Consider the following 25,856-nt stretch of genomic DNA (forward strand, 5'->3'; position numbering starts at 1 on the left):
TTTTTTTTTTGAAGCAGTGTTACAGTGTTCACTCATGTTTAGCTTGTGATCCACTCTGACCCTCAGATGCCTTTGTGCAGTTCTCCTTCCTAGGCAGTCATTTCCTATTTTGTTGGTGTTCAGCTGATTGTTCCTTCCTAAGTGGAGTACTTTGCATTTGTCCTTACTGCATTTCATCCTATTTACCTAAGACCATTTCTCCAGTTTGTCCAGATCATTTTTAATTTTAATCCTATCCTCCAAGGGACTTGCAACCCTTTCCAGCTTGGTATCATTCACAAAGCTTTATAAGTATACTCTCTATGCCAGTGGTGGGCAACCTGCGGCCCATCTGGGTAATCCAGGGGTGGGCCGCAAGAGTTTATTTACATTGACAGTCCACAAGCATGGCCAACGTAAACAAACGGTCTTGCGGCCCGTCAGTGGATTACCCTGACAGGCTGTTTGTGGCCCATGGGCTGCAGGGTGCCCGCCACTGCTCTATGCCATTATCTAAATCATTGATGAAGATATTGAACAGAACCCAGAACTGATTCCTGCTTTTAATGTAGTTTCTTTGTGTGTGCATGTGTAACGTATATTTTACTATGCCCATTCCTAGAGTAGCTGATGCTAATTATCTTAAAGTCAATGGGCAGGAATGGCACATTATAAAAACCTAGAGCAACAGCCACAGAAAGTATCAGAGGGGTAGCCGTGTTAGTCTGGATCTGTAGAAGCAGCAAAGAATCCTATGGCATCTTACAGACTAAAAGACGTTTTGGAGCATTAGCTTTCATGGGTGAATATCCGACGAAGTGGGTATTCACCCACGAAAGCTCATGCTCCAAAACGTCTGTTAGTCTATAAGGTGCCACAGGTTTCTTTGCTGCAGCCACAGAAAGTGGCATCCATCTAGGTACAGCTTCAGTCTCCACTACCATAAGGGAGCACTTTCCAAACACAAACATTTATCTTCTCAACAGCCCAGGATGGAGGGAAGCATTATCCCCATTTTACAGGTGTGGAACTGAGGCACACAGAGATAAACAACCTGCCCCCAAAGCCTGTGATAGTCTGGAAAATGAAGCCAGATCTTCCTGAACCAGAAGGCAATCCTTCCTTTCCCTTCCCAATGTAGCAGTAAAGATTATTCTGCAGCATCACAGACAGCATCTGCATAAAAATTTTGTATATATTAATTACACACACTTATTTTGCAAGTTAAATTTATCATGCCACAAGTGAGAGCTAAAGATATAATATCCCTGTCTACATGGCAATTAGGAAAAAGAAATACTAATTTCAAGCTCCGTTAGAGAGAACACTTAAAAAAAAAAGTGTTGTTTGTACCGGACAAGACATCAGTCTAAGAAGTTTTAAAATCCTGTTAGGTTGAAGCATAACACGGCAGCTGAAGGGTGATCCACCTCTGTGAAGGCCAGGCAAATATCCAAAGACACGGACGTTGGTGGAATCTGGGGCAAATTGGGCCAGCCAGCAGTTCAGATTGAGGGGGTATCACTCCCCAGATAGAAGACAGGCATAGGTGCCAGGCCTCCTATCCTATACACAGTTCTGGAGGATTCTTAGTTATGCACAGTTATGTTAGAGCGGACTGCTGATGCATAAGTTGTATGCTTGGGAGAGCTGAATGAGAAATAGAGAGGGGTAAAGTTTGTGTGTGTTTACGAGGAAGGGAACTATGAAAAGGGATGAATTAGGACAGATCTCACTAGATCAACAAGGCCAGAACCAAGTTTAGAATGCAGTAGATTACCCACAAAGAACCTGCAGATCCCTCCCCACCAAGATACGTTTTTCAGATGTGCAACAGCCTGCAAGGTCCTCAAAACAGCCTCACAAGTGAGAACTTGGTAATGCACTCTTCCTCCTCCTCCCCTACATGTGAAAAAACAACTCCCACAACTGGTTTGCATTAAAATCATACTTTAATATACATTATACTGAGATCTCATTTAAAACTCATCACCATACAAGATACGCAAAGTGGGCCATGTATGAACACATCCAGTGAGACCGTCGTTACTTAAATAAAAAGACAGCTATAAAACTGTACAAAGACTTTCATAAAAAGCAATTTTTCCCTGTGTTCTCTAAACACTGAAGGTCTTTAGTTAGTTTTACTGAATATTTAAACACAATGTGTTTTTCTTCTAGAGAAAAAACACTGTAACAAATGGGTTTTAAGGCCTTTACTGTGTATTACTATAAGCATATATGCCCCGACTTCAACGAGACTACATGCGTGCTTAGAGTTACACATATGTGTAAATGCCAGGCCAGATCAGGGCATACAAGTTTTGAGCAGGCAAGTCACAGATTAAATTCCAGAACAGTTAAAGACTCTTTGCTTAAGAGCTGGAATATGCAGAAGAAAACACTCTCTGATAGGATGGCTGAACTAAGCTGCAGCAATGCTCTACAAAAAACAAATGGTATTTAAAAAACAAACCAACCAAAAATAGAACCAGAGTTTAAATGAACATCAAGTCCAGTCTTTTCAGCTGCTGCATTTTTCTCCTTCTGCTTGGTGAAGCAGGTCCACTGCGGTAAATACCTTAATATTTTCTCCTACATACAGCATGACATTGTATGATGCTCCTTTACGCCAGCTGAATTCCTTACAAAGCCGATGTGCACATTATTAACATTAAATGCAAGTTAGATGGTAGTAACAATAGATATTATCATTAGTGCTGGTCAGTAGGTGGCAGGGGCTGACAAGAGATTCTCATGATGCTTCTGGTTTAAAAACACACCTCTCAACAGTTTAACTGTTTCACAGCCAAGATAGAGCTATGATCCCCAACAGTGCACAGGACACGCTGCAGAACATGCTTGGGACAGTGAGACAGAATGCTACTGGCACAACAACATGTGCACGAACTAGAAAAGGGATTAAAATCAAGGGTGAAAATCCGCACTAGGGACAAGGGAATGGTAGCCTGATGAAAACTGCATTGACAGACAGTTAAAGGACTCAGAACCAATGAAGTAGCATCTGAAAAAAACACCAGGGCTCCACAGAGAGAGGAAAAGGGACTCCCAGGAGGGCAGCACTCTCTTTAAGCAATGCCGGATTTGTATTTTATTTTTTTTCCTTTTCTTTCAGAGACTGGTGGGTTTCCAGTCTCCCAACAACCCTTGGAAGAAATGCATAAGTGACTTGTGCTAGGGCTAGATGGAATTAAACCCTCAACATCCCTGCACATAGACTGGAGAAAAGCCCCGTTAAGGTTAATATTTGTCAAACATTTGGACTGCGTAGTTCAATCAACAACTCTGGTATTCCAAACTAAATTCTTAAAATTAGAACTTACCAATGGAAAGGCATTTGCATTTTCACATACATGAAATTTCTCTACCCTCACCCCTTTTGCAAGCAAATATTAGCAGAATGGGGGACCATCGCCCTGACGGAGCAGAAAAGCACCAGGTTTCAAGTGGGACAACCACTGAAGAACCAAATTGGTGTCTCCTTAAAAAATGATTTCAGCAGAGCCTCACCAAGATGATATCACAACAGGGCCTCACATTGGCCTTTTTACTAGGGAGACAGCAAATGTAAAAACGCCTCGTTTTTAGTGTGACAGTTTCCAAAGTGCCCAAGAGGAGTTACCTGGTAAAAAAAATAAAATCAGAAACCAATTGGTTTATCCTACAAATATCTGTATTCCATGGATTAAGATCACTTATTAAATAAGAGCTTTGCTCTTTCAAAGAGGAAAGAAGCTTTTTTCTTTCTTTAAAACACATACCAAAAAAAGAGGTGAAGAGGGGAAATACTTGCAGACAGTCCAGCATGTCAGATACAAACAGGAACAGGAAGAGGCCGGGGCTCTTCCCTACGAAATTGACCAAGCAGATTTTTTTCTAGTTAGGACAACCAGAAAGAAGGGGAAGGAATGAGTTTGTTCTGGATTGTTTTAAAGGAGACGTCTTTTTCCATGTGCCTTTGGAGTCTGAATCACTGTTCTATGCTCCTTGAATTCAGGACATTACTGTCCTTCCTCCTCCCCATGCTCTGGTGCTACTGCAATGTTTTTGCCACTCTCTGCCATTGTCTGATCATTCAGTTCTGCTGAGTCCTTAATGCAATCAATTTCTTGCGCTATGTTCCTAGCACTGACTTTTTCAGGACAAGATTCCACCACACGCCGCTGAAGAAGCTCTTGACCCCGGTTCTTGTCTGGGATTTTTGTTTCCCTTCTTGCACCGACATTTTCTGTCCCTTCTTTCTGTTCTTTGTTGTCTACCTGGCCTTCACTTACTGTTAGAGTTTCATGACATTGGTGCTCTTCATTCTGTATTTCTGAATTTGCTTCACATAGCACTGAGCCACTGCCTGCCAGAGAACGCAGATCAGGCTTATTAGTCTCAGAACCACGCAATGAATTCACAGATGCACCATCAGCACCATTCTCAGTTTTCACATTAATTTCTTCATCACTAACTTCTCCTTGCTCAGCCCCTGCTGCTTGGACGTTGCAGGTAGTGGTGTCAGTGTTCAAGGTTATTGCCACATTTACAGTACTGTTTTCCAGCACTGCCTCATCAACTTTCCTTTTTTTTACAGGTGCATCAGATGCCTTTAAGTCTTCACTACTGACGTCACCTTCTTCAGCTGTTACGTGATCACCCTTTTCTGGCAAAGCCGGAAGAGTCTCCGTGGTCTTTTGATTGATAGCAAATTCCCCTAGGTTATAAGAGATCTTCTCAATATCAGTGGGACTTTGCAATAGCCCTGTGCACTTACCAGTTAATCTGTTCATCTCAAGCTTTCTTTTCTTGCTTTCCTTTAGGCGTTCACTCTCTGCTCCATCCCCCATGCCCACAAGGTCTTCACTCAGAACTGTCTCTCCTAGTTGGGGAAGTGAGGCTTCTCTCTCTTCTACGTCGTCTCCTCGCTCTGCAACGTACATAGCACCACACTTACTTTGCTCCTCTGAGGTACACTCATCAGTCACCTTGTTGGTTTCTGAGTATGCAGCATCTCCAACTTTCTCCTCCCTGTCTGGAGGACTGGTTTCATTCTTTTCCACTGCTTCTTTATCTCTGATGGAGTCCTTCTCGTCCTCAGCCTTTTGGCAGTGCTGAGACTTTAACGATGGAACTTTATATTTCTGGAGTTTCTTATGAGGCCCCCATGCAAACTTATCCTGAGGTTTAAAGTGCATCCATGCATAGTGTATCAGTTCCCTTCGCTTCTGCTTGTTTCTGATGGTGAACAGGAAGTAATCCAAGGCACTTCTCTTAACGTTTGGGAGTGTTTGGAAAACAAGTGTCTCTGTTAGGAAAAACTTAACCAGGCGTACTTGATAGTGTTCATACCCCATCTCTCCCAGACACTTCAGAATACGAGTTATCCGCAAATTGTTGTGACTAAACCTGAGAGAAAAACAGAAAAAAAAAGAAGAACTGAAGACAGTGAAACATGAAAATGACATCTTTACAGTGAAAGCAGCACAGTACAGAGTCCCACTCGAATCCAGAAAGTAGCAGACATGCTGAACGCTGTTAACTACAAATAAGTCTTTACTGGAATCTTTAAGGGCAGATCACATTTAAGCCAGCCTATTTTAGAAGAATCTATTGCTGTAATATCTAGCTTATCTGCTCTGGCTTTCAACAGTGCTATCCCATCCATGTCTCAATGGTTCCAGTTAACTCTGTAGCAGAGATTAAATGATATCTGAACTTCAGAATGGGGGGTGGCTTCCCCACTGCCATCGTTGATGTGCAGTTTAAACTACAAAGATACGTATTGGAAAAGGGATTTGATATCGTCAATCAGTGCATGACAATACCACCTGCAACACCACTACTTTGCTTTTAAGTAACACTTTTCATCCAAGGACCTGAAAGCATTTCACAGGCATTCAAGCAGCCTTACAAACACCTTAGGAAGCATAGCTATTAAATAAGAATAATTCCCTATGTAAATGACTGAGAGGTTAAGTGGCTTGTCCAATGTCACACATAGCAAGTCATGCTCACTGCCAACAACAGAACTCAGGAGTTCGGACTCCAAGTTCCCAACGGTAATGAGGGATCGTCACTCTTAATTCCCGTATCATTTTGTTTTCAAAACTGAACTTTATACACTCTTCTCAGCGTGTCTTAAAAGAAGTAATCCCTGACATATACTGAGCTAAGGTGAAAATTGTTCCAGTGGATTTCAGAGACTACAGCTGCTTGAGACCCATCTCACTGAAGAGTAAACGTGTGAGACACAAACTCCGAGGCCGCAAATATCAGAGTCTCTAAGCCTGTATTACAGCCTTAGGGAGACTCAGATGGACACCCACCTTTCGGCTAGTAATGCCAAAGCAGGAACACACAATACACTCATGGCTCATGGTGGGACAGCTGTGGCCTCTAAGCAGTTCAAGTAATTTAAAAATAATACGAAAGATGCTGACAGGCCTCCCAAGCTATAGCCAGAATAAGGACACCTAAACTCTTGGCTAGTTGGCTCCCAGTTCTGTGGTCAGATCACTCAACTTCTGTAACACAGAAAGCCTTTATCTCTGTACACAACTAATTCATTTGGCTTCATTTGATTGTTCTTTCCTGAGAGTGAGGAATAAAAACCAAACGAACAGTGTAAATGGGACTCACCGATCAAGGTTGCGAAATCTCTGACGCCAGTTTTCTGCTCTTCGCACTTCCCCCGTTTCTTGATCGATCAAGTTTATTCCATAAAAACCCAGCATGAGTTTGTAAGCTCTGATGAATCTTTGCATAACTTCCTTGGATTTCTTAAAGGCCTGAAATGCACAAAAGACTCCAAATTTGCATGTATGGCAACCCAAAAAGATTTTAAAACTATCTGCATCAGTTATTAAAGAGGCCTTTCAGTTACACACAATGCTTACAAATGGCTATTGTGTAAAGACACACATTTGGGATCTTCACTGTTTATTTCTAGCTTATATCAACAAACCTATAAATTTATTGCTGAGGATATTTGAGGGGCAAAAAGATCAAAAGCTGCATTTAACAGTCATTGGAGCTGGCTCCATTATGGTGGGGAAGGAAACAGAGTAACTTTATATAGTATAGGGCAAACACTTACCTAGTTGAATCCCCAATGCCTTTCAAATATAAAAGGCTTGAAATAAAAAAAAAAAGAGACACACCTGAATTTCTTTACATGTGAGAGGCTTTGCACGCCAGTTCATCCCATGTTCACGCAAAGGAAACAACCTGAAAGGAAAGAAGATTTGCAGATTAGACAAAATAGAGATCACATTTAACCTAGCACACATGCTTCTTAAAAATAAGTTAACAGAAAGGTCTCCAAAATGCTGTAGATACCAAATACAATCCTCTTCGAGAGGACATAACATGGAACACACACAGAGTTTAGTCTGTAACAACCTAAGTCATACTGCGAAAAGTCATTATACATACTTATACTATTAGCAGTCTTAATTGTTTATCTGTCTGGGTATTTCTAACTTAACCATCACCACAGTATCTTTGCTCAGTACCTGGTTTCCATACATACTGCAGCTGGGGATTGAAGACTACTGACAGAGCTGCAAGGGAAATCGCCAGGATACTCAACCCTCTTGTTACTTTCAAAGAAAGTAACTGACTAAAATAAATCTCACAAATTTAGAGTTGGTGAGGTGCCCAAGGTTTTCTGAGAAGCCAGCCACAGCAGCTCTGAAGCAGCAAATTCTTTGAGACATCACCTTTTGTAATAAATTATTTACCATTGTATATAAGAATGGTTTTCTTCCAGAGTCTCGTAATCCTCCTGCCAAGCTTCAAGGAGGTCATCAATAAATAAGCCTAGGTGAAAAAAGTGTGGGAGGTGAGAGAAGAAATTGCAGCAAATGAGCATGTGTAAAGTTAACTGATTGTCCAGGAGATGGGATATAGTTACAGAAAACAGGATCTGTCCCACTGTCTTCAAAAGAGGTCAGGGTAACCTACATAAAAAAAGCACTTTCAACAAAATGACAACCTAGTTTCCTCTCCAAGAGGCCCTAACAGAGTTATGTTTTTAACAGCATAGGTTTCTGCATACACTGCAGTGCTGGCTCTCTCAGGAATGGCATTTCCTTAAAGGGCCCAATCCTGCATTCCTTTGCACAGTCAAATAACTGCATATTGATGGATTATTTTCTAACAAGCCAAGCACCGTAAAACCCAGAGAGTAAAAGCCAGGCTAGCATTATGATCTGCTATCACACAACAAATTAGGGGTAGATTGTCCAGAATGAGTCTGCTGCCTGATCTTGCAATGACCCAAGTACATCCTACAAGGTAGTGAGCATCTTCAGCTTCTACTGAAGTCACTGGAAGCTCAGCACTTTTCAAGATCAAGCCCTATGAAGGGGAGAGAAACCTTCTAGTACTTTTAGAGTCTCACAGTCTTGAGCGAAGACTGACATCCCATAGAGCACCACAGCCGGATCCAGAAGGACCCCCAGAAAAACAGCATCCAGACTTTACAGATGCTTACGTCAGGTTAAACACTCATCTCATTTTTTAGTTTCAGATCAGTGATGAAATGTTACTGTTTTCCCTTTGGATGGCAGCTCTCGTCATTTCACTTTTGCATATTCCTGAAGCGAAGGCACCTTGGAGTGAGAATTCAGCACACAGGGATTTGGCATGAGGGAGAGCTGGATGGCTAAACACTCATCTAGAGAGCCGAAGGTTCACACCCACAGCTCAGATTCTCATCCAAAGCTATGAAATTAATGTGAATGTGGGTCTAAAGGCATTAATGTCCTGCTGTGGGAAGGTGCCTAGCGGAAAACATTTTAAAGAATGGCCTGTGGGCACATATACTTAATGACTACAGAGGGGCCCACCAGGTATTCTGCCTGCCCCAATCAGTTAATCTTTTAAAAAGCAAAGAGCCTTTCAAACTGCAGTTACAAACAGAAAACTTTGAAGTGCACATGGTGAGTTACCTCTGCATATGCCACAGAGCGAAACAAAGGAAAGAACAAGGACCAAGGAATTGGCCGCATTCTGCAATTTAAAGGAGAAACCCTGATTTACATGTATTTGTGCATCATGGAGCTAAGACAACACAAGGCAGAGCTCTGGCAGACTGAACACAGGGCTGGAAATCAGGAGAGCTGGATTCTATTCCTTCCAATCAGTGGGACACTTTGCAAGCTCACATGTATTACAATTGCACATATGGGAGGTCCAGGTCAGATACGTACCATGAGGCAAAAAGTGAATTTCATTTTTGTAAAAACTTAAATTCCACATCTCCTCCTCTTCAACATCAGGTTCCCTTTCTTTCAAACCCTTCAGAAGAGAGAGACATTAACAAGCAGCAATGCATTAAAACACATACATAATGATCTTCCCCATAGTTCTTCTGTGTTGCTAGCAAGGCTATCAAGTCTGAGAACAGCAGTTGGGAGCTAACAGCTTGTTTCTGAGCCAGCAGGATGTAGTGAGTACATCCTGGTAATTGGATGAGGAGAAGTGAATTACTTTATCATTATTTTAATATTCCTCATCAATCTGCCAACTTAAAGCTGATAAAATGACATCAACCAAGCGCCCCTTGTGTCTAGCATGAGAAGAGGAAAAAAACATGAAAGCCAGGAAGTTCATAAATCTCCAGCCTGTACCGGATAACAATGCCTGTATCTCTGCATATCTTTTGCAGCTGTCCAGTTGCGTCCAGTCAAGAACTGAAGGGAAGAGGAAAGAGACAAATCAGAGATCCAGAACAAAAGCTTCCCAACAGAAAACACTGTTTTGCTATGTTTCTTCTTGAAGAGCTGGTTACTAATGATGCTGTAAATGCTGTTCTGGCTAACATGAGAAAGTCTGGCTAACCTCAGCCTCTCGTGCAAATATCTCCCATTACCGCCCATTAATATCCTCCACGAAGTTCTAATTTCTCATCTCTCCTGGCAGACCAGCTGAGGATACACCTATGCTTCAGCACCCATTCTATCATTCTGATTCTTTCACTGCATCCCTGAAGGTACCTTCAGGCTAAGACAGCTTGACACCATCGCCTTTATTAACTCAGCTTTTCCTTCCTTCCCGGCCTAATTAACCAGGTCAGATGGTTTGCTTGTATGAACTTCTGCAGAGTTATTATTTGTCTTTTACCCTTGGGACTGGAATCTTCAGTTCTCTCCCTAGGGCAGGTAGGATCAAACCCCACAAATCTTACCCTTGGAGAGTAGGAAAGACAATGCTAACTGGAATGAGGCCCAAATATCAATACCTTATCGAGACTAAGGTAAAAGGTGTGGGTTTCTTAAAGACACGATAACATCTGGTCTACACTAAGACTTTAATAGGTATGTTGTATTTTTTCCCACTTTAGATGGTCAAGGAAGCCCTACACAATAAAATACAAATTTCCTTGTTAACGCTAAGGCATAAACTCACATTTTTTTCCTTTAAAAAAGGACACCTTTTATTGTAGCCTAGACAACTGAAGTCCAGACTTCATTTCCGCACATTCTGTAGGAGCAAAAGGGCTACTTAAACCCAACTGCAAAATATTTAGGTGGTCACTCCCTTAGAAACTGAACTCTTCCACAGCTTAGAGTGGAAGAGAAGCAGCTGTGCATTTAGCAAGCAGCAGTGCTGGTTTATGTAAGATAACGTAGCCAAGAGTCAAGTGAGTTATTTAAATATATTTCCCATCACCATTATCTATATCTTTCCAAACAGGCAAACACTGTTTTAATCCTACCTCAAAACCTCTATAACCAATTGATGAGACAGCTGGTCTTCTTCGCTCCTAAAAATAAAGAAATAATAATAATACTTCAACATGAGACTTAGGGCAACATTATTGAAACCAAACTTCAGTTATATTTTAAAAGAAAAATACAGTTCACTCATCAACATCAAGAACTAAGACACCCCAGTAACATTTTACTTCTTTCAAGTCAGTCAGTTCAGTGACAAGTACTATTAGTTATGAAGTTGCGTTGTTTATACTTCAAATCAGTATTAAAAAACCCACAGACAGTTGCCACATGATTCTTTTCTCAGATAAGATGATACAAAATCCTGAGCAAATCTGCTGAAGTCACTGAATTACACGCTGGGGTAAAGCAGCTGCAAGTAAAAGGAGAATCAGGCCCTCGAAGTCTAAGATGTGTTTATGAATTTAATACAGTGTTTAGACAGAAATCACTGGCTAAAGCTTCACTTTCTCCTTGCCAGCATCACATGGAAGTGGGAGTTATGAGAGTGACATTAAATAACTGACGTTTTTAAAAAAGCAAATTGTTTTTTATTTTTTAAAACATGGATTGTGTTTATACAAACCTCAATGACAGAACTGCCATTAAAATATGCAAGCAGCAGAAAGATGCAGATAGGACTCATGCAGGCTGCTAGGCACTCTAGCCACAATCCATCAAGACACTTCAGCACATCGTCTAACCTTAAGTGCCTGGAAAGTCTCATTGAGTTCAACAAGACTACTCATGCAGAAAGGGCCTGATCCAAAGATTTCTGAAGTTAATGGGAATCTTTCCATCAGGTTCAATGGATTTGGGACCAGGCCTCAAAGTGCTTGCCTGGATCTGGCCCCTGGTGCTCAGCACTTGCAAGAACAAAACAACTCTCCCAATTTTTTTGCAACTATCTGACCATTATAATTTCCTCCTCCTGTCCTGGAAACAGAGACTTTCCTGCAAACAGTCAAATATTGATCAATGTCCACTGCGTTATTTAGGGTGAATTAGATTATGTACCAAATGGTTTGTAGTCAAGAGATTTCTCTGTCCAGTCCCATCGATTTTTAATAATAAAAACACTTAGCATCTATCTTCCAGGTATTGTATGCACTTCTGTTTTAGACACCTTTGGAAAAAAGGTTTCCCACAGAATAAAGTAATTTTAAAAAAATCTTGAACATTTACACAGATTTCCCCATAACCCAGAGAGGAGGTGGCTAAATACTTATTTAAAATAAACAAGACTGCAAAGTAGATAAGCATTATTCCCATTTTACAGGAGATGAAACAGACAGATAAGTGAGGAATTTGTCCAGGCCAGTCAATGGAAGGACCAAGATTAGAACTTAAATTCCTGGTGCTAGGGAGGTCAGTACAGTTGTTTTTTAGGATGTAAACAGAGACTGCGATTTCGCCGTATGAAATCCAGCTACAATCTTGATGTTTAAAATCCAGGAGTGAAATCCTGACTCCTCTGAGGTCAAGAGGAATTTTGCTATTGATTTCACTAGGACCAGGATTTCACCCCAACTGTCTTATTTGTGTTTCAGACTCTTCTGCTCCAATATCCCCTAATGCAATCAGGTGTCATGAAAAAAGAGAAGACTAGCTCCAATTACGGAAAAGGATTAGGTCTGCAAGAGACAAGATAGATATAATGCAAGTTTAAGGAAGCTGACTCATATGAAGCAGAAGTGCAGCAAGTTTTGTTTAGAAAGCTGGTGGATCTGAGACGAGAGAGTCCTCGAACAGAGCATCATCAGACAGAGCAACGACAGGCAAGCAGAGAAGGCATACCCAACCTCCTGCCGTTGCGTTCCTGGGGCTAAGCTTCCATTCAGAGGTGTGTGAGAGAAGCGGAGAACAAAGCTGGAGGATGTGAAAAAGAGCTAGCAACCAGTGGCAAGAAAGAAAGGAAGACAACTGCAAGACTCATGTAAAGAGAATGTGGCCAGCATTCTAGGAAGAGCAGCCTAAGCAAACAGAGGTTTCATCCTCACAAAATTATTTGAGGATGGGACAATGCAAAGTCAGTTTTGTTGCTAGAGAGGGAAGTTGGTGCAATGGAACATGAAGCCTGCTATTCTGCAGTAGAATAAGCACGTGTTAAAAAAATTAGAATAAAACCCAAGATTTTTATTACAAAAATGCATATTTTTTTATAGGGGAAGCTAAATGTAATAAAAAAAGTTATCTCAAAACATGTCCATGGACAGCTCCACTTATGAACAAACAGCATTTTTGTAATGACGTACAAAAGACATATACGATTTAGGATTTGGTTTCAGCTAGTTGTTTGAAAGTACGTATTTAAAATAAAATAAAAAAAAATCTCTAACCTGGACATCTGAAAGATTAAGCTCTGAAAGAACTTTCCTCAAGAACATATGTCTTCCTGAATAGACAATACCATCTAGACCGAAGAGAGAGGAATCTACGTTAGTTTAATAAGCACGAAAATAGGTACTTGTTTTGCAAACTGGTCAGAGCTCTTTGCAGGCTGCAGATGTGTGTAAAATGAACGGTGAGAAAACTTGGGCGTTTTTTGGTATAAGAGTTCTCGCACTTTCCTCAAAGACTATTGCAGACTTTGCTTGAGAGGGATAGCAATACATTTATAAAGGAAGAGTTAATGGTTTTAGAAGCAGGGTGCTGATATTTTGGGGGTAAGAAGCTACAACATCCCTTTAAAGCAGGCTTTGAAAAATCCATTCATTGGTGCTGAAAACAGGTTGTCTTTGCCTTTGCTTCCATTTAAACTATATACAGCACCAGTTCAGCCGCATTCGTGATCAACAACAGGCAATTTTCTTAACATAGAAAAAGGGAAGAAAGGAAAAGAAGCAGTGTCTAGTCCATTCCACTTTCTGATTCCTCTGCATTAGCACAATGCAGAGGAAAGTTTGCTTGTTTGGGGGGGGGAGGAGGGAGAGGGAAGAGATGCTTCTACAGGAATAAAAATTGGTTTGAAGATTTGTAAAAGTTTTTTCCTTTAAAACCAAAACCTACATTTAGGACTAAATTTGACTTGACAGCATCCCTTTAACAATAAGTAAACAAAGTTCATCCATAAGGACAGCTGTATCTCTGTGAATAGCATTTCATGAAATACTACAGGCACTTGAGACAAAGTCCTGGAACTAGATTCTGCAAATGGATCTGCACAAGCAGAACCTCAGTGAAGTCAACAGAACTCCCTGCTGCTGCTGCTGCTGGGGTGGGCATGGGCAGATTCATTTACAGGATCTAAGTCTGAGTTTTGTTTGCAAACTTATTACTAAATCTGTGCCCTTGAAGAATGAAGCATTACTTTGTGCTTCAAGGTAAAATCAAAAAGCTAATTTTACTGAACACTCCCAATGAGCTTCTACACATAATTTAAAAATATAACCTTCCTTAAAAAAAAAGTGAATTAACTAAGATGTGCAACCTCCTAACCTTACAAATGTGTTGACCTGAGTCATCAAAGTGAAACTGAACCCAAGGATTAGTTTCCTTTTCCCCAAGATAGGAGGAGTTAGAGAGAAAAAAAAAAAAAAAAGACTACAATGAGCTTTGATTTTCTCTTTCCTAAAACAAAGACAAAAAGCAAAACAAAAGATCTGTTTAAGTAGTATCCTGGGACTGTTATTAACACTCACTGATGAAGTAAAGTTTCTCTCTATCAAGAGACTTAAAGCACACAGTTATCCAACACTAACATTTTACAGCATCAGAGTTAAATAAAAAAATCATATTTTGCAGCCTCATAAGGATTTTTTAAAGTGCTGTATGACATTAGCTGGTGGTCTTTTTCAGGTTCACCACAGATCTATATAGCACCCCTTCTTGAAGTAGCTTTGTAAAAACCTAGTAAATTTTATTTCATTCTTGAAAGCGAAGAAATATTGCTTGATGGTACTTGATAATCTTAAGAGTAACATCCCTTAGGGCCACCAATAAAAGGCCACTCACCACCCCAAATAAAGTGGTTGGAGCATATACAGCAACAGAAGATGCTCAGTGTCAACAATTCTGAGCTATGATGTTAAAAAACCAGAATTCACCATCATAGATTCAGGGAAGTGGAATCAACTGAGTCTACAAGATGGAAAGTTGATTTATAACAAAATTATCCTGCTTACCAGGAATGCTGGGAAAGATATTCAGAAACAGCATATGACAATTTCATGAAGCTTTAGTGGAACATAACACCTCAGATGTTTATTTTAATTTTTCCATTGAGCAGTAACCTCACCAACACACCTGTGTCCCAAATACCCACCTCTTGCAAAATTCATTCGTAATGAGCTTGTGTCCCCTTTCTTTGAGGCATTCGGAAATATGGTTCATTAAGATCACAGCAAAATAATATGCTGTGATCCCATGAAACTCTCTGAAGCTACTTCAGGCTGCTCTTGTTCACAAGCTAAGAAACTATACAGAAGAGGCTCCAAGACACTCCATGTAGCAACATGTGTGTGACAGTACAACATGTGTATTCTGCAGCTTTGAAAGCTACAGCTTCAACTATGCAACCTCAGCTCATAACACATTTAACAAACAGTAATGCAAAGTCGAGGAAAACTACTGGGCTGGAGAGAAACATTTGCCTTACAATAGGGAGTTGGTGGAGATTTTGAAGACAGAAGATAGCTTGCTTAAAAGGAGTGAGCGACTGTTTACCACTAACCCTTCAAGGCCAGGAGAAAGGCAGGAAAGGCAAATTAATATTTCTCCCCCACATACACAGATCTGATACTGAGAGGCTCTCTCCTCATCCCCAAGTCCCCCGAGCACACTGGAGGAATAACACTTCTCCCACCGCCCTGCCAAAATAACCCCCAGCCTCCCTACCAGGTCGCCCCCCTTTTTCACATACAGAAAGCCCGCTCGGAGGAGTCACCTGTGCGCCGCTGGCCCGGTGGGAGCCCCTCAACCACCCTGGCGAGGACTCCTCTCCCTCTCTGTCGGCTCGGGCCTCCTGCGACTCCTTCCCTTCTCCCTCCTCCTCCTCCTCGCTCTCCCAGGTGGAGTCGTACTCCCAGCAGCACCCCTCTCTCTTCTCGCCATCCTCCAGCGCCCTGAAGCTCATCCAAGCCGCCATCAGGGCCCCGCGCTGCGTTAGCCCCTGGGAGGAGTAGGGTACAAAGCCAGCCACGTGAGTGGCCTCATTGAATTCCGGGAGGCGTGTGGCACAGCTGGCTCCGCCTCCCGTGTCCGCCGCCCGGTCCCGCCATTGGCCGAGGCGCGCCGCTTGGAACGTTGGCGGTGTCTCCGCGTTCCACCCCTCGCTGGGCTGGTGCTGCGGGGGCTTTTCCTGCAGCTGGCGCGGGGCTGCGGCATGGGGCGCAACCGCAAGCTAGGGGCGCTCGCCAAACCGGCTGGCGGCGAGGCTGATGGTTAAACGTCAGTGACTCAGACACACGCAGGCTGCAGACACCCTTCCCGCGGAGAGAGCGAGCCCTTTCCCGCAGGCAGGGCAGCCTGACAGCTCGGGGCCCGCCATGGATGCCTATCGTAGGGTACTGCACTGTTATCTTTCTTTTGATTTGCAGGGGCCATGGTAGAGAGCAGGCATCCAGGAGGGGCCCAGCGCTCACCACCTTTTATGGCCCCACTGCCAGCGGGCAATAGGAGGCTGTAAAATCCAATCCTACAAATGTTTGTTCGATTTTAATAGTGCATAAGTGTAAGCACGTGAGTACCTCTTTGCAGGATTGGAGTAACGAGGTACCAGACCCCAAATCTGAATTCGATCAACTTAATAATGATCTTATTTGAAGGGGAAAAAAATCAAGGGACAACGTTGCAAAGAAGCCAGAGCTTCATGAAGGTGGGGAGAAGAGGACATCTTGCAGAACATTTTGGTATTTTTTAAGGCTGGTTTCCATTTTGAATTAACCTCAAAATGGGTAGTTTCTAGGTTACTCTTAAATATCCCTTCTACCAGATCAAAAAAGCAAAAATCAGGAAATCCATCCCACCCACTCAGGGATTACACTGAAGTGTTGCATCACATGGTGATGTCCTGTCACAGTCGGGCAGCTTTGCAAAAACATAAGAGCTGGCAAAGCCTGCGATCAACATAGCAAAAATACCCTTTTTTTGGAAGGATAGCCTTGTGGTTAATGCACACAACACCCCAAAGGGATTCTCTACCAGATTGCATGGTTTGGCCACCATCATCTTCCATCAGGGTTTTAGCGCTTCAGTGCATCCCCTGGTTGTCTTGACAATACCCACTCCCCTAAAAAGTAATATGGATTTCTTTGGGCTGTGCTGCTGCCTAGTGGAGGGGAAAGCCCTGCTTTAGTGCCATCACAATCTATGCACAGTTGAAGTTTGATTTTGTGGACTCTGCCATGTTCCTCAAAGTTTGGATGGTTACTTGATCGATGAATACACCCACCAATCCCTCTGCCACACATCCCCCCCCTCCCTTAAACAGGCCCCAGTTTCCTGCAGCTTTTTTCATGGGGAAACCTAGCTGCCTGCTATACCTCATCTGGTTTGACTGGGGGCAACCAGTAGGCTTCTCAGGCATCATCTTTTAGCTATATTCCCTCCCACTGCCCTGCCCTGCCCTGATCTCTGTTGTCACTCCCTACCGTGGGAGTGCCCTTCCATTTTTCCTGTGCCAGATCCCTCTCCTCTCTTCAGGATGAGCTGAGGCTTTTCTTGCTGCCCTCTTGTATGTGGAGGCCAGCGTGGGGTGTAGTGAAGGCCAGCAGAAGACAGGCCTCTAACAAACCCGCTAGCAGGAAACTATTGACCTGGAGCAAGAACAGCAGCAGGATTTGTTTTTTTCAGTCCAGCTGCCTGGCCTGGCATAGGAATCTGAGATAGGATGGCAGAAACTTGGGAGTAGAGGTCTAGAAACTAACAGGTTAAAATAGCCTCATGAATAAGGCATGTGCTCTGGATTTTATATGTACCATGTAGTCACTTAAACACAAATGATGGGCAAAGGCCAGCAAAGCATGGGATGTGCTGTCTCTGCTGCCTGTTTAGCAGAAGTAAACAAAATGAACACAGATTGCCAGAGCTCTACTGAGATCCATGGATGAGCCAATTGCAAAGGCAAAGAGGTTTTGTACAGGACCACATACCAGTTACTGGTGCCACTGTTTAACCAAAACAAGACACAGCCATTTCTCCATTGTTTAAAATAGGGGAAAGGGAGGAGGATTCACAATTTCCAACACAGAGACATTTCTGAAACTGGCACCTAAGTATCTTTTAAAAAAATGGTCCTAAGCCTGTATTGTTTTTAAGCTAGTTTTTATAATGATCAACTAATAAAACACAATGAGACAAACTATTAGAGTCACACTTCAAGTAGATGACAATGCTTCATGACAAAAGTGTTGGGCTATTGTTTTATTTAACAGTAAAGTTAATACTGTGAAGATACTAACCAATAACACTTCAGACTGCTTCATTCAGCAGTTTAACATGCACTTGTTAAAATCAGTATGTCAGGAAGAGGGAACGGAGAAAATGGGGGAATTGATCATTTTCTGGCAATTCAAAAATAGTAACTGCTACCAATTCTCAATACTCTAGCATATAAGACTGAAAATAAGTTTCAAAATACCAGTAAGAGTGAACTAAAACTACTCCAGGAAATTACAATAACAGCACAAGATTAAGGTTTTACAATATTATTTCCATTTAACAGCCCTTTGTAAAAATAGCTTTTTTTTTTAAAAATTGATTTAAATACTGAAATACAAAACCAACTGTTATATACACTATTACAGTACAATTGGATGAGGCAGTATCTCCAAGTTCTTGCATAGCGCAGTGGATCCCTTTCATACCATGTGGCACTACTGGACATGTTAGTTTAAGCCACATATGAGAACTTCTGTCTATAAACATCTAACATTTTCCTTTATTTACAGTATGAAATTAAAGGTTGCAAAATAAATTATACCACACTAAGTCTCCATGAGACAGAGGGTTACTTTTCCCCTCAGTCAAACAGAACAGTAACAAAGAATGCTTCACCTTAGATCTTTATTTAACGTACTAGCTTTTAGTTTTACTGGACCAACAAAGCCAGACATTTAATAGAAAAAGGTGTTCTTGCTATAACATGTTACTAGTAAAATGTCCTAAGAACAGTAACCCAGCAAGGGGCCAAAATAGTAACCAAAGAAAGCAATAAAAATAAGTCTGGAAAGGGATCCAAACTTTAAATAAATGACGTAAGCTTTTCAAGAACTGAGGCTCCTTGTTCCACCAAGAACTTATTTCACAAACTGTTAACACAGTGTGAGTGTGCGCGCGCATTACTAATATTTTAAAATGCCACCACTTGACTTGTTAAGTACAAACATGCTTGTAAAACTGCCAACTCTCCTGCAGTATCCTGAGAATGTAGCCATCGATTAGCTAAGCAATACTGACCAGCAAGCAACCCGTTATGAGAGAAGACACACAAACCCATGTCCACACATAATGACAATGTGCTGAAGCTTTTAATATCTGGGTCAAATAGTTTTTTCTCCATCTAACAAATCTTTATAACAACTTCCTTTCTCTCCTATTCCATTCTACTGTTCCCTTCCTGGTTCTATAGTTAAAAGCACCTGTCTTTCACTGTATTCTCTATGTTCTGCGCCGTTTTGCAGCACTTGGACTGGAGGGATTGCTGTTTGCATTTAAGACCTTTTCAGTGACTCTGTTACGTTTCCTTTTATCAGCTCCTTCTTTGGACCCAGAATCTGATGAGCTCCTCTCTTTCTCTTTGCTGCTTGGTTTTTCAGCTGCTTTTCCCAAGTTTCCTGAAGGTGCATAAGCTGAAAAGGGATCAAGCAAGGACTCCAAATCAGGCTCATATGAACAATTTTTGTATATTATAGAAATTTTCGAACTGATTAAGCCTCCCAACATCCTTGTAAGTATGCAAGTATTCTCTGCATTTTACAGAGAAAAAGTTATTTAAAACAAATACCTTACTTTCATTTATTTGTCCTTAAAATGCTCCACATACTTTGATAAATCAATTAAAAATAGTAGTATAATCCACTAACCTAGATTATATTGCAATAATTTTTGTTTATTCCAAGGGACTTCTACTTTACAGGGCACATGTTCAGCCTATGAAACTCATTGTCATTGACGTAAATATTATAGCTGTATTTTAAAATTAAACAAGCATTTTATGATATAACTGGATAATTTCATGACCACTAACAATGGGCTTGATCTTGCTCTTATTAAAATGAACAGTAAAATCCTCACTGATTGCAGTAATACAAGGTCCAACGTAAAATGATGAGAGAAATCACATCTCATATGTCAGGGAGGAAGCTTCAGATATAAGAATGGAGTTCCCCTGCTTCAGCACTGTACAGCACTGTCCAACTGAGGTGGGAGCAAAAGGTAATTCCTCTGAAATATCAGATACTGGCAACTGCTGCAAGCAGGATGCCAAAATAGGTGAACCAACTAATCTGGTACTGCAAGGATTCCTCCCATTGAGATGTGGTGCCTGCCATCTGTTTCAGTTTCACAAATTAGGGATACTGTTATATCCACAGCTGCTATAGGATCAGATAGCAGAAGATACAAGGACTATATTTCCCATCTGCACCTAGCCAGAAGATTGCGAGCATTTCTTTTGAATGTGGACCTTGCTAGTGTGATCTACACTTTTGTCACCTTGAGGCTGGCTTACTGCAATGGGAGTTTTACCTCTGGCTTTAACAGGAATCAGCTATGGCCCTTTATCCCCTAGCATCTGTTCCCAGAGCTCAAATCAACTGCTTGAGGACTTTGGCACTGTTCAGTATAACTGCAGAACCAGCAAAGGGGATACAAATTTGTTGATCTCCAGAAAGACAGTAGTTTCTGCATTTTTAAAGTATTTTAGTTCTTGGCAACGGACTGATGCTCTTTTGTTCTTTAAAGATTCTGTACCATATCATGCCATTTTTAAGTTTAAGGTAAGTCAAATTTTGGGTCTATACCACTTGATGAAATCCATTCAGAACTGCTGTTGCCTTCTAGATAAGTTTGGCTATGAAGTATAAAAATTACAGATGTACCTTCTTCTGGGCCTGCATGAGGTTCCAACTCTTCTTTTATTTCTTCTTTCACCTCTTCTTCAATCATTACTTTTCCTGTAAAAAGAGTTATTAAGCAAATGATGATTGTTGTTCGATAGAAGTATAATTTTATCTTTTCCTGTGTTCGGCACCTCAGGATCAACTGTAAGTGCACAGTGTTCAAAACTGGTTACTGTACACGGTGTTCAAAACTGGTTACTGTAACAGTCAACACTGACTCAAGTTAAGTAAACAGATTACTCATTGCCAAAAAACAGATGGCTGGAAAGAACAATTGAGCCACAATCACTGCTGACATCAAATATAAGGTAGAGTCATGAAAACAATTAGGGCAGATGTCACCAAAACACAGATTCCAATAGATTTTTATAATAGTAACTGGGCAAAATATGCTGCAATGGCTTGGACTGATGCTGCCTTTTATAAATATTGAGTGGAATACTTATAGCAGCTAGTAGTTGAGAGGCGTTCCAGTGTAGTTTAAAATTTCGTAAGAGCTACTGTCCTTTTTCAGAGGTAGACGTCTAAACTTCCAATTCCTATCTTGGATAACAGCACTGGGTACCTGATGACAATCTGGATCTTCCAAGTTTGACTTTTTTTTTTGGTCAGTGGGCGACATATCGGTGAAGATTTCTGCTAGATCAGGTTACACAGAGAGGATCTCTAAGAATAAAGGAGTTTTGAAATTAGGCAGTCAAAAATCATGGAGAAACATTAAATGAAGGATAGGATTAAAATTCAAAATGATCCGGACAAACTAGAGAAATGGTCTGAAGTAAATAGGATGAAATGCAGTAAGGACAAATGCAAAGTACTCCACTTAAAAAGGAACAATCAGTTGCACACATACAAAATGGGAAATGACTGCTTAGGAAGGAGTACTGCGGAAAGGGATCTGGGGTTCATAGTGGATCACAAGCTAAATGAGAGTCAACAGTGTAACGCTGTTGCAAAAAAAGTGAACATCATTCTGGGATGTATTAGAAAGAGTGTTGTAAGCAAGACATGAGTGGTAATTCTTCCACTCTACTCTGTGCTGATTAGGCCTCAACTGGAGTATTGTGTCCAATTCTGGGTGCCACATTTCAGGAAAGATGTGGACAAATTGGAGAAAGTCCAGAGAAGAACGACAAAAATGATTAAAGGTCTAGAAAACATGACTTATGAAGGAAGATTGAAAAAACTGGGTTTGTGTAGTCTGGAGAAGAGAAGACCGAGAGGGAGCATAACAACAGTTTTCAAGTACATAAAAGGTTGTTACAAGGAAGAGGGAGAAAAATTGTTGTTCTTAACCACTGAGGATAGGAAAAGAAGCAATGTGCTTAAATTGCAGTAAGGGCAGTTTAGGTTGGACATTAGTTTTTCCTAATTGTCAGAGTGGTTAAGCACTGGAATAAATTGCCTAGGGAATTTGTGGAATCTCCATCATTGGGGATTTTAAAGAGCAGGTTGGACAAACACCTGTCAGGGATGGTCTAGATAATACTTAGTCCTGCCTTACGTGCAGGGAACCGGACTAGATGACCTCTCGAGGTCCCTTCCAGTTCTATGATTCTATGAACAGATTTTAGAGTTGAATATAAATACAACTGTATTGCTTTAAAGCTATAAATGCATTAATTTAAGATAAGATTCTCAGTTTGCTTTCAAGTAATTTGTGAGGCAACTACTGCAAGAAGTGTATGAAGAATGTATCCCTTCAGAAGGAGAAATAATTTTATCTACGGTGGTCTTGGAAATAAAACAAACAAAATAAATGTAAGAAATTAACAATCAAATTCATTATTGCAAATTCCCACATACCACAGGTGATTTGTGAAACACCCCATCAAAAGGCAAGTGTTTTACCTGCCAGAGAACTGCAGCTATCCAATGTAACTACAGTTCTTGAAGTACAACTGTTTTAACAAAGTAGCATTATTGTAACAATTGCCTAATGAATCTTAATTGGTAATATTTTACCACATACACGCAACTGGAATTTTCATTGGCCAAACAGACTATATATTTTAATATAGTTCTTTCTAGAAATAAAACAAAACTCCAAGGCCATCATTTTAAACACAAAGGCTCTATCCTGGCAAACACAGTCAGACACAGTGCTTACTACCAATGGTAGTCTTACTAAAGTGTGCAACTTCGCCTCGCCTCCAAAACAAATAAACCTTTAATCACCTGCATATGAGTCCAAAGAGCCAAATTTTGACGACTTTCCTGCACACAGCAGCCACCCCTTCCCTGCAGTAAGTGGAAGACCTGTGTACTCAATCAAAGGGAGAGTTTGGATCTAAATACTGTAAATAAAATGTCTCTGTATCAAAGAGCCTATCTATGTTAAATTTTCTACTGTTTTCCATACCCACACAATCCGATGATGTGAAACACTGGCATCAGGCCGGAACATCATTACTTCTTCCCTTCTTCTGGAGTTCAAGTTGGCTAATCATACCTACACTGGATTAAAGGATCCCAACGTAAAACCTAGTATCAGATCTCACCTTCTTTCACTTCTTGGATAATTTCCTCAGGCAGGATGAAGTTTTTCTCTGAATTAGGGAAGGGCAGAATCTCAGATTCATGCTTTAAAAGAAAAGAAAAATATATTTTGCATGATTTTGTTAGAACTATCAGCTCAGATTTTCTAAACAAACACCCAAGTAATTTCATGAACAGGAAAAGATCAAATAACTCATAATAGGGAATCTGAGTCTGATGTCAGGAGTTCCATAAGGGTTATCAGAGGACAAGATACAGGATGTGAGGGAGACAATGCATTTCTCAGCCCTGATCTTGCAAATGCTTGTGAGTTCTTAACTTTATACATGTCAGTAAGACTACTTGAATGTATAAAGTTAAGCATGTGCCTAAGTATTTACTGGGTCAGGGCCTACAGAACTAAAAATTTTACATCAGAGCAAGAGCATAAGATGGAAGAAATAACGGACTTGATTTTCCTCTCTCCTGTACTAGTTTTACACAGGTGAAACTCCACTGACCTCATAGGAGTCACCTAATTTACATTAATGGAAGAATCAGGCCCAACGAGTCTGACATATCAAAGCTACTGAAATCTACTGGAAATCAGGATTCCCTAATGCCAATCTTCTATACTTACTAGTGCTTGCATGTCGTACATGGTGCTCAAATGATCCCAAATCACTCTGGAGGATATCTGACGTCCGATATTCTGACTGAATTTATCTCGGATACAAATCATGTGAAAGTGGCGATTCACACCTGAAGGAAGGCAGGAAAAAGTTAGCGCGATCAGCGACATTCACTAAGACAAAAAGAACAGGAGTACTTGTGGCACCTTAGAGACTAACAAATTTATCTGAGCATAAGCTTTCGTGGGCTACAGCCCACTTCATCGGATGCATGTAGTGCTGTAGTCCACGAAAGCTTATGCTCAGATAAATTTGTTAGTCTCTAAGGTGCCACAAGTACTCCTGTTCTTTTTGCGGATACAGACTAACATGGCTGCTACTCTGAAACCATTCCCTAAGACAGCAGCTCTCAAACTTTTTTTACTGGTGACCCCTTTCACATAGCAAGCCTCTGAGTGCAACCCCCCTTATAAATTAAAAACACTTTTTAATATATTTAACACCACTATAAATGCTGGATGCAAAGCAGGATTTGGGGTGAAAGTTGACAGCTCGCAACCCCCTATATAATAACCTTGTGACCCCCTGAGCGGTCCCAACCCTCAGTTTGAGAACCCCTGCACTAAGATGTACGTGTATCATGTCACAGAATAAGTAACTGCAACAGATCTGTGCAGGTCTACTTGTTAAAATCCAGGTTGATAACCAGTAAGTAAACAAGCATTTTTCTGGATTTTTCACTTGCACCTAACAACCCCTCACCCCCAAGCCTGCAGAGATGATGTGTCACTGCCTCGAGGTTCCCTCGACAAGGAACAACTGAAGGGGAGAAAGAACAGGAGTACTTGCAGCACCTTAGAAACTAACACATTTATTTGAGCATAACCTTGGGTGACCCCTTTCCCCCAGACTTTCTTGCACTCCCTGCTAGTCAAGGAGAGGGAGGGAGGGAGGGAGGGAAAGGAAAGCCCAGCAGTAGTCCCCTGCCGTGTTATGTTTTCCCTGTATTCATAATTCCTTACCCATATTTTACATGTGAACATCCCTACCCGCTGGGGGCAGGGCTTGTTTCAGGCCCTGCCTATAAAGAGACAAGGCTGGTACTTGCCCTCTGCTCCTGTAAGGCCAGTCCCCTGGCTGGACGTGGGTGCAGCGCCCCAGGCGGCCAGCCAGAGGAGAGGCCCCCCATGTCCCCCCGCCCACTCACAGGCCCCCAAAGGAGGGGCGGCGGCGGCAGGGGAAAGCGCCCTGGGGGAGGGTTGGGAGCCGGGCGCTGAGACTACGGGAGGGCAGCCCGGGAGCCGGGCTGGGGCAGCACCATCCTCCCCCGGCGCCGCCCGCCTCAGGCCGCTAGGGGCGGCACAGCGGCGCAGGGCCCGGCGCTTCCCAGCGCCCTGAGCGTCACGAGCCTCCGCCAGCCCCGGTTCTCCTCCCCGGCCGGCGCCGCTACTCGAGGCCGGGGTCTGGCCGCGGCCTGCTCTCACCTACGGGCTTGTGGCCCAGCATGGCGTGGAAGAGGCAGACCTCCACCTCGGGGCTCCACACCACCGCCTCCTCGGCCGGCGCGCCGGGCTCCGGAGCCGCCCCTCCCGCGGGCACGGGGGGCTTCTCCGCGCCGCCGGCCGAGCCGCCCTCCGCCTCGCCCATCGCCCCGCGCGGCCCCGGAAGCGCCGCCGCGGTCCGGCCTGCACGGCGCCGCAGCGCCCCCTGGCGGCCGCCCCCTGCCTCGGCCCAGCCTCCGCGTTGCCCCCGTGGCCGCCCTGACCCCTGCAGCGGGGGCTCAGCTGCTACTCCCTGCCCTCGGCTTTGGCGCCCCCTGGCGGCCCTGACCCCTTCAGCGGGGGCTCAGCTGCTACTCCCTGCCCTCGGCTTTGGCGCCCCCTGGCGGCCCCCCCCGATCCGTGCAGCGGGGGCTCAGCGGCTGCTCCCTGCCCCATAGCTCTGGTGCCCCCTGGTGGCCACCCGATCCCTGCAGCGGG

The 25,856-nt window shown here is 42.4% G+C and overlaps 2 protein-coding genes across 6 annotated transcripts; both read right to left on the minus strand.

Annotated features, from left to right (window-relative positions):
• Nucleotides 1-1,911: 1,911 nt before the first annotated feature.
• Nucleotides 1,912-15,879, minus strand: OGFR (opioid growth factor receptor). 5 transcript variants are annotated; one of them, XR_003996501.1, is made up of 9 exons: nucleotides 15,592-15,877; nucleotides 10,709-10,756; nucleotides 9,621-9,683; nucleotides 9,201-9,288; nucleotides 7,728-7,806; nucleotides 7,146-7,212; nucleotides 6,625-6,773; nucleotides 3,762-5,391; nucleotides 1,912-3,622 (listed from the first exon to the last, which is right to left on the minus strand). XR_003996501.1 is itself a non-coding variant. In XM_030533248.1 (9 exons), the coding sequence occupies exons 2-9, from the start codon at nucleotides 13,091-13,093 to the stop codon at nucleotides 4,002-4,004; spliced, it is 1,932 nt and encodes a 643-aa protein (XP_030389108.1). In that variant the 5' UTR covers nucleotides 13,094-13,124; nucleotides 15,592-15,673; the 3' UTR covers nucleotides 1,912-4,001. The 5 variants fall into 5 exon arrangements, 4 of the variants coding, with proteins under 4 accessions (XP_030389108.1, XP_030389109.1, XP_030389110.1 ...); XM_030533248.1 differs by adding an exon at nucleotides 13,046-13,124 and having other exon boundaries at nucleotides 1,912-5,391; nucleotides 15,592-15,673; XM_030533249.1 differs by adding an exon at nucleotides 13,046-13,119 and having other exon boundaries at nucleotides 1,912-5,391; nucleotides 15,592-15,645.
• Nucleotides 15,880-18,051: 2,172 nt separating this feature from the next.
• MRGBP (MRG domain binding protein) lies at nucleotides 18,052-25,524 on the minus strand. The gene is made up of 5 exons (XM_030533504.1): nucleotides 25,362-25,524; nucleotides 23,886-24,007; nucleotides 23,269-23,350; nucleotides 20,747-20,821; nucleotides 18,052-19,495 (listed from the first exon to the last, which is right to left on the minus strand). Exons 1-5 carry the CDS (start codon nucleotides 25,522-25,524, stop codon nucleotides 19,305-19,307), a joined length of 633 nt encoding a protein of 210 aa, XP_030389364.1. The 3' UTR covers nucleotides 18,052-19,304.
• Nucleotides 25,525-25,856: the final 332 nt, after the last annotated feature.

Source organism: Gopherus evgoodei, chromosome 14, assembly GCF_007399415.2.
Source record: "Gopherus evgoodei ecotype Sinaloan lineage chromosome 14, rGopEvg1_v1.p, whole genome shotgun sequence".
NCBI classification, from domain to species: domain Eukaryota; kingdom Metazoa; phylum Chordata; order Testudines; family Testudinidae; genus Gopherus; species Gopherus evgoodei.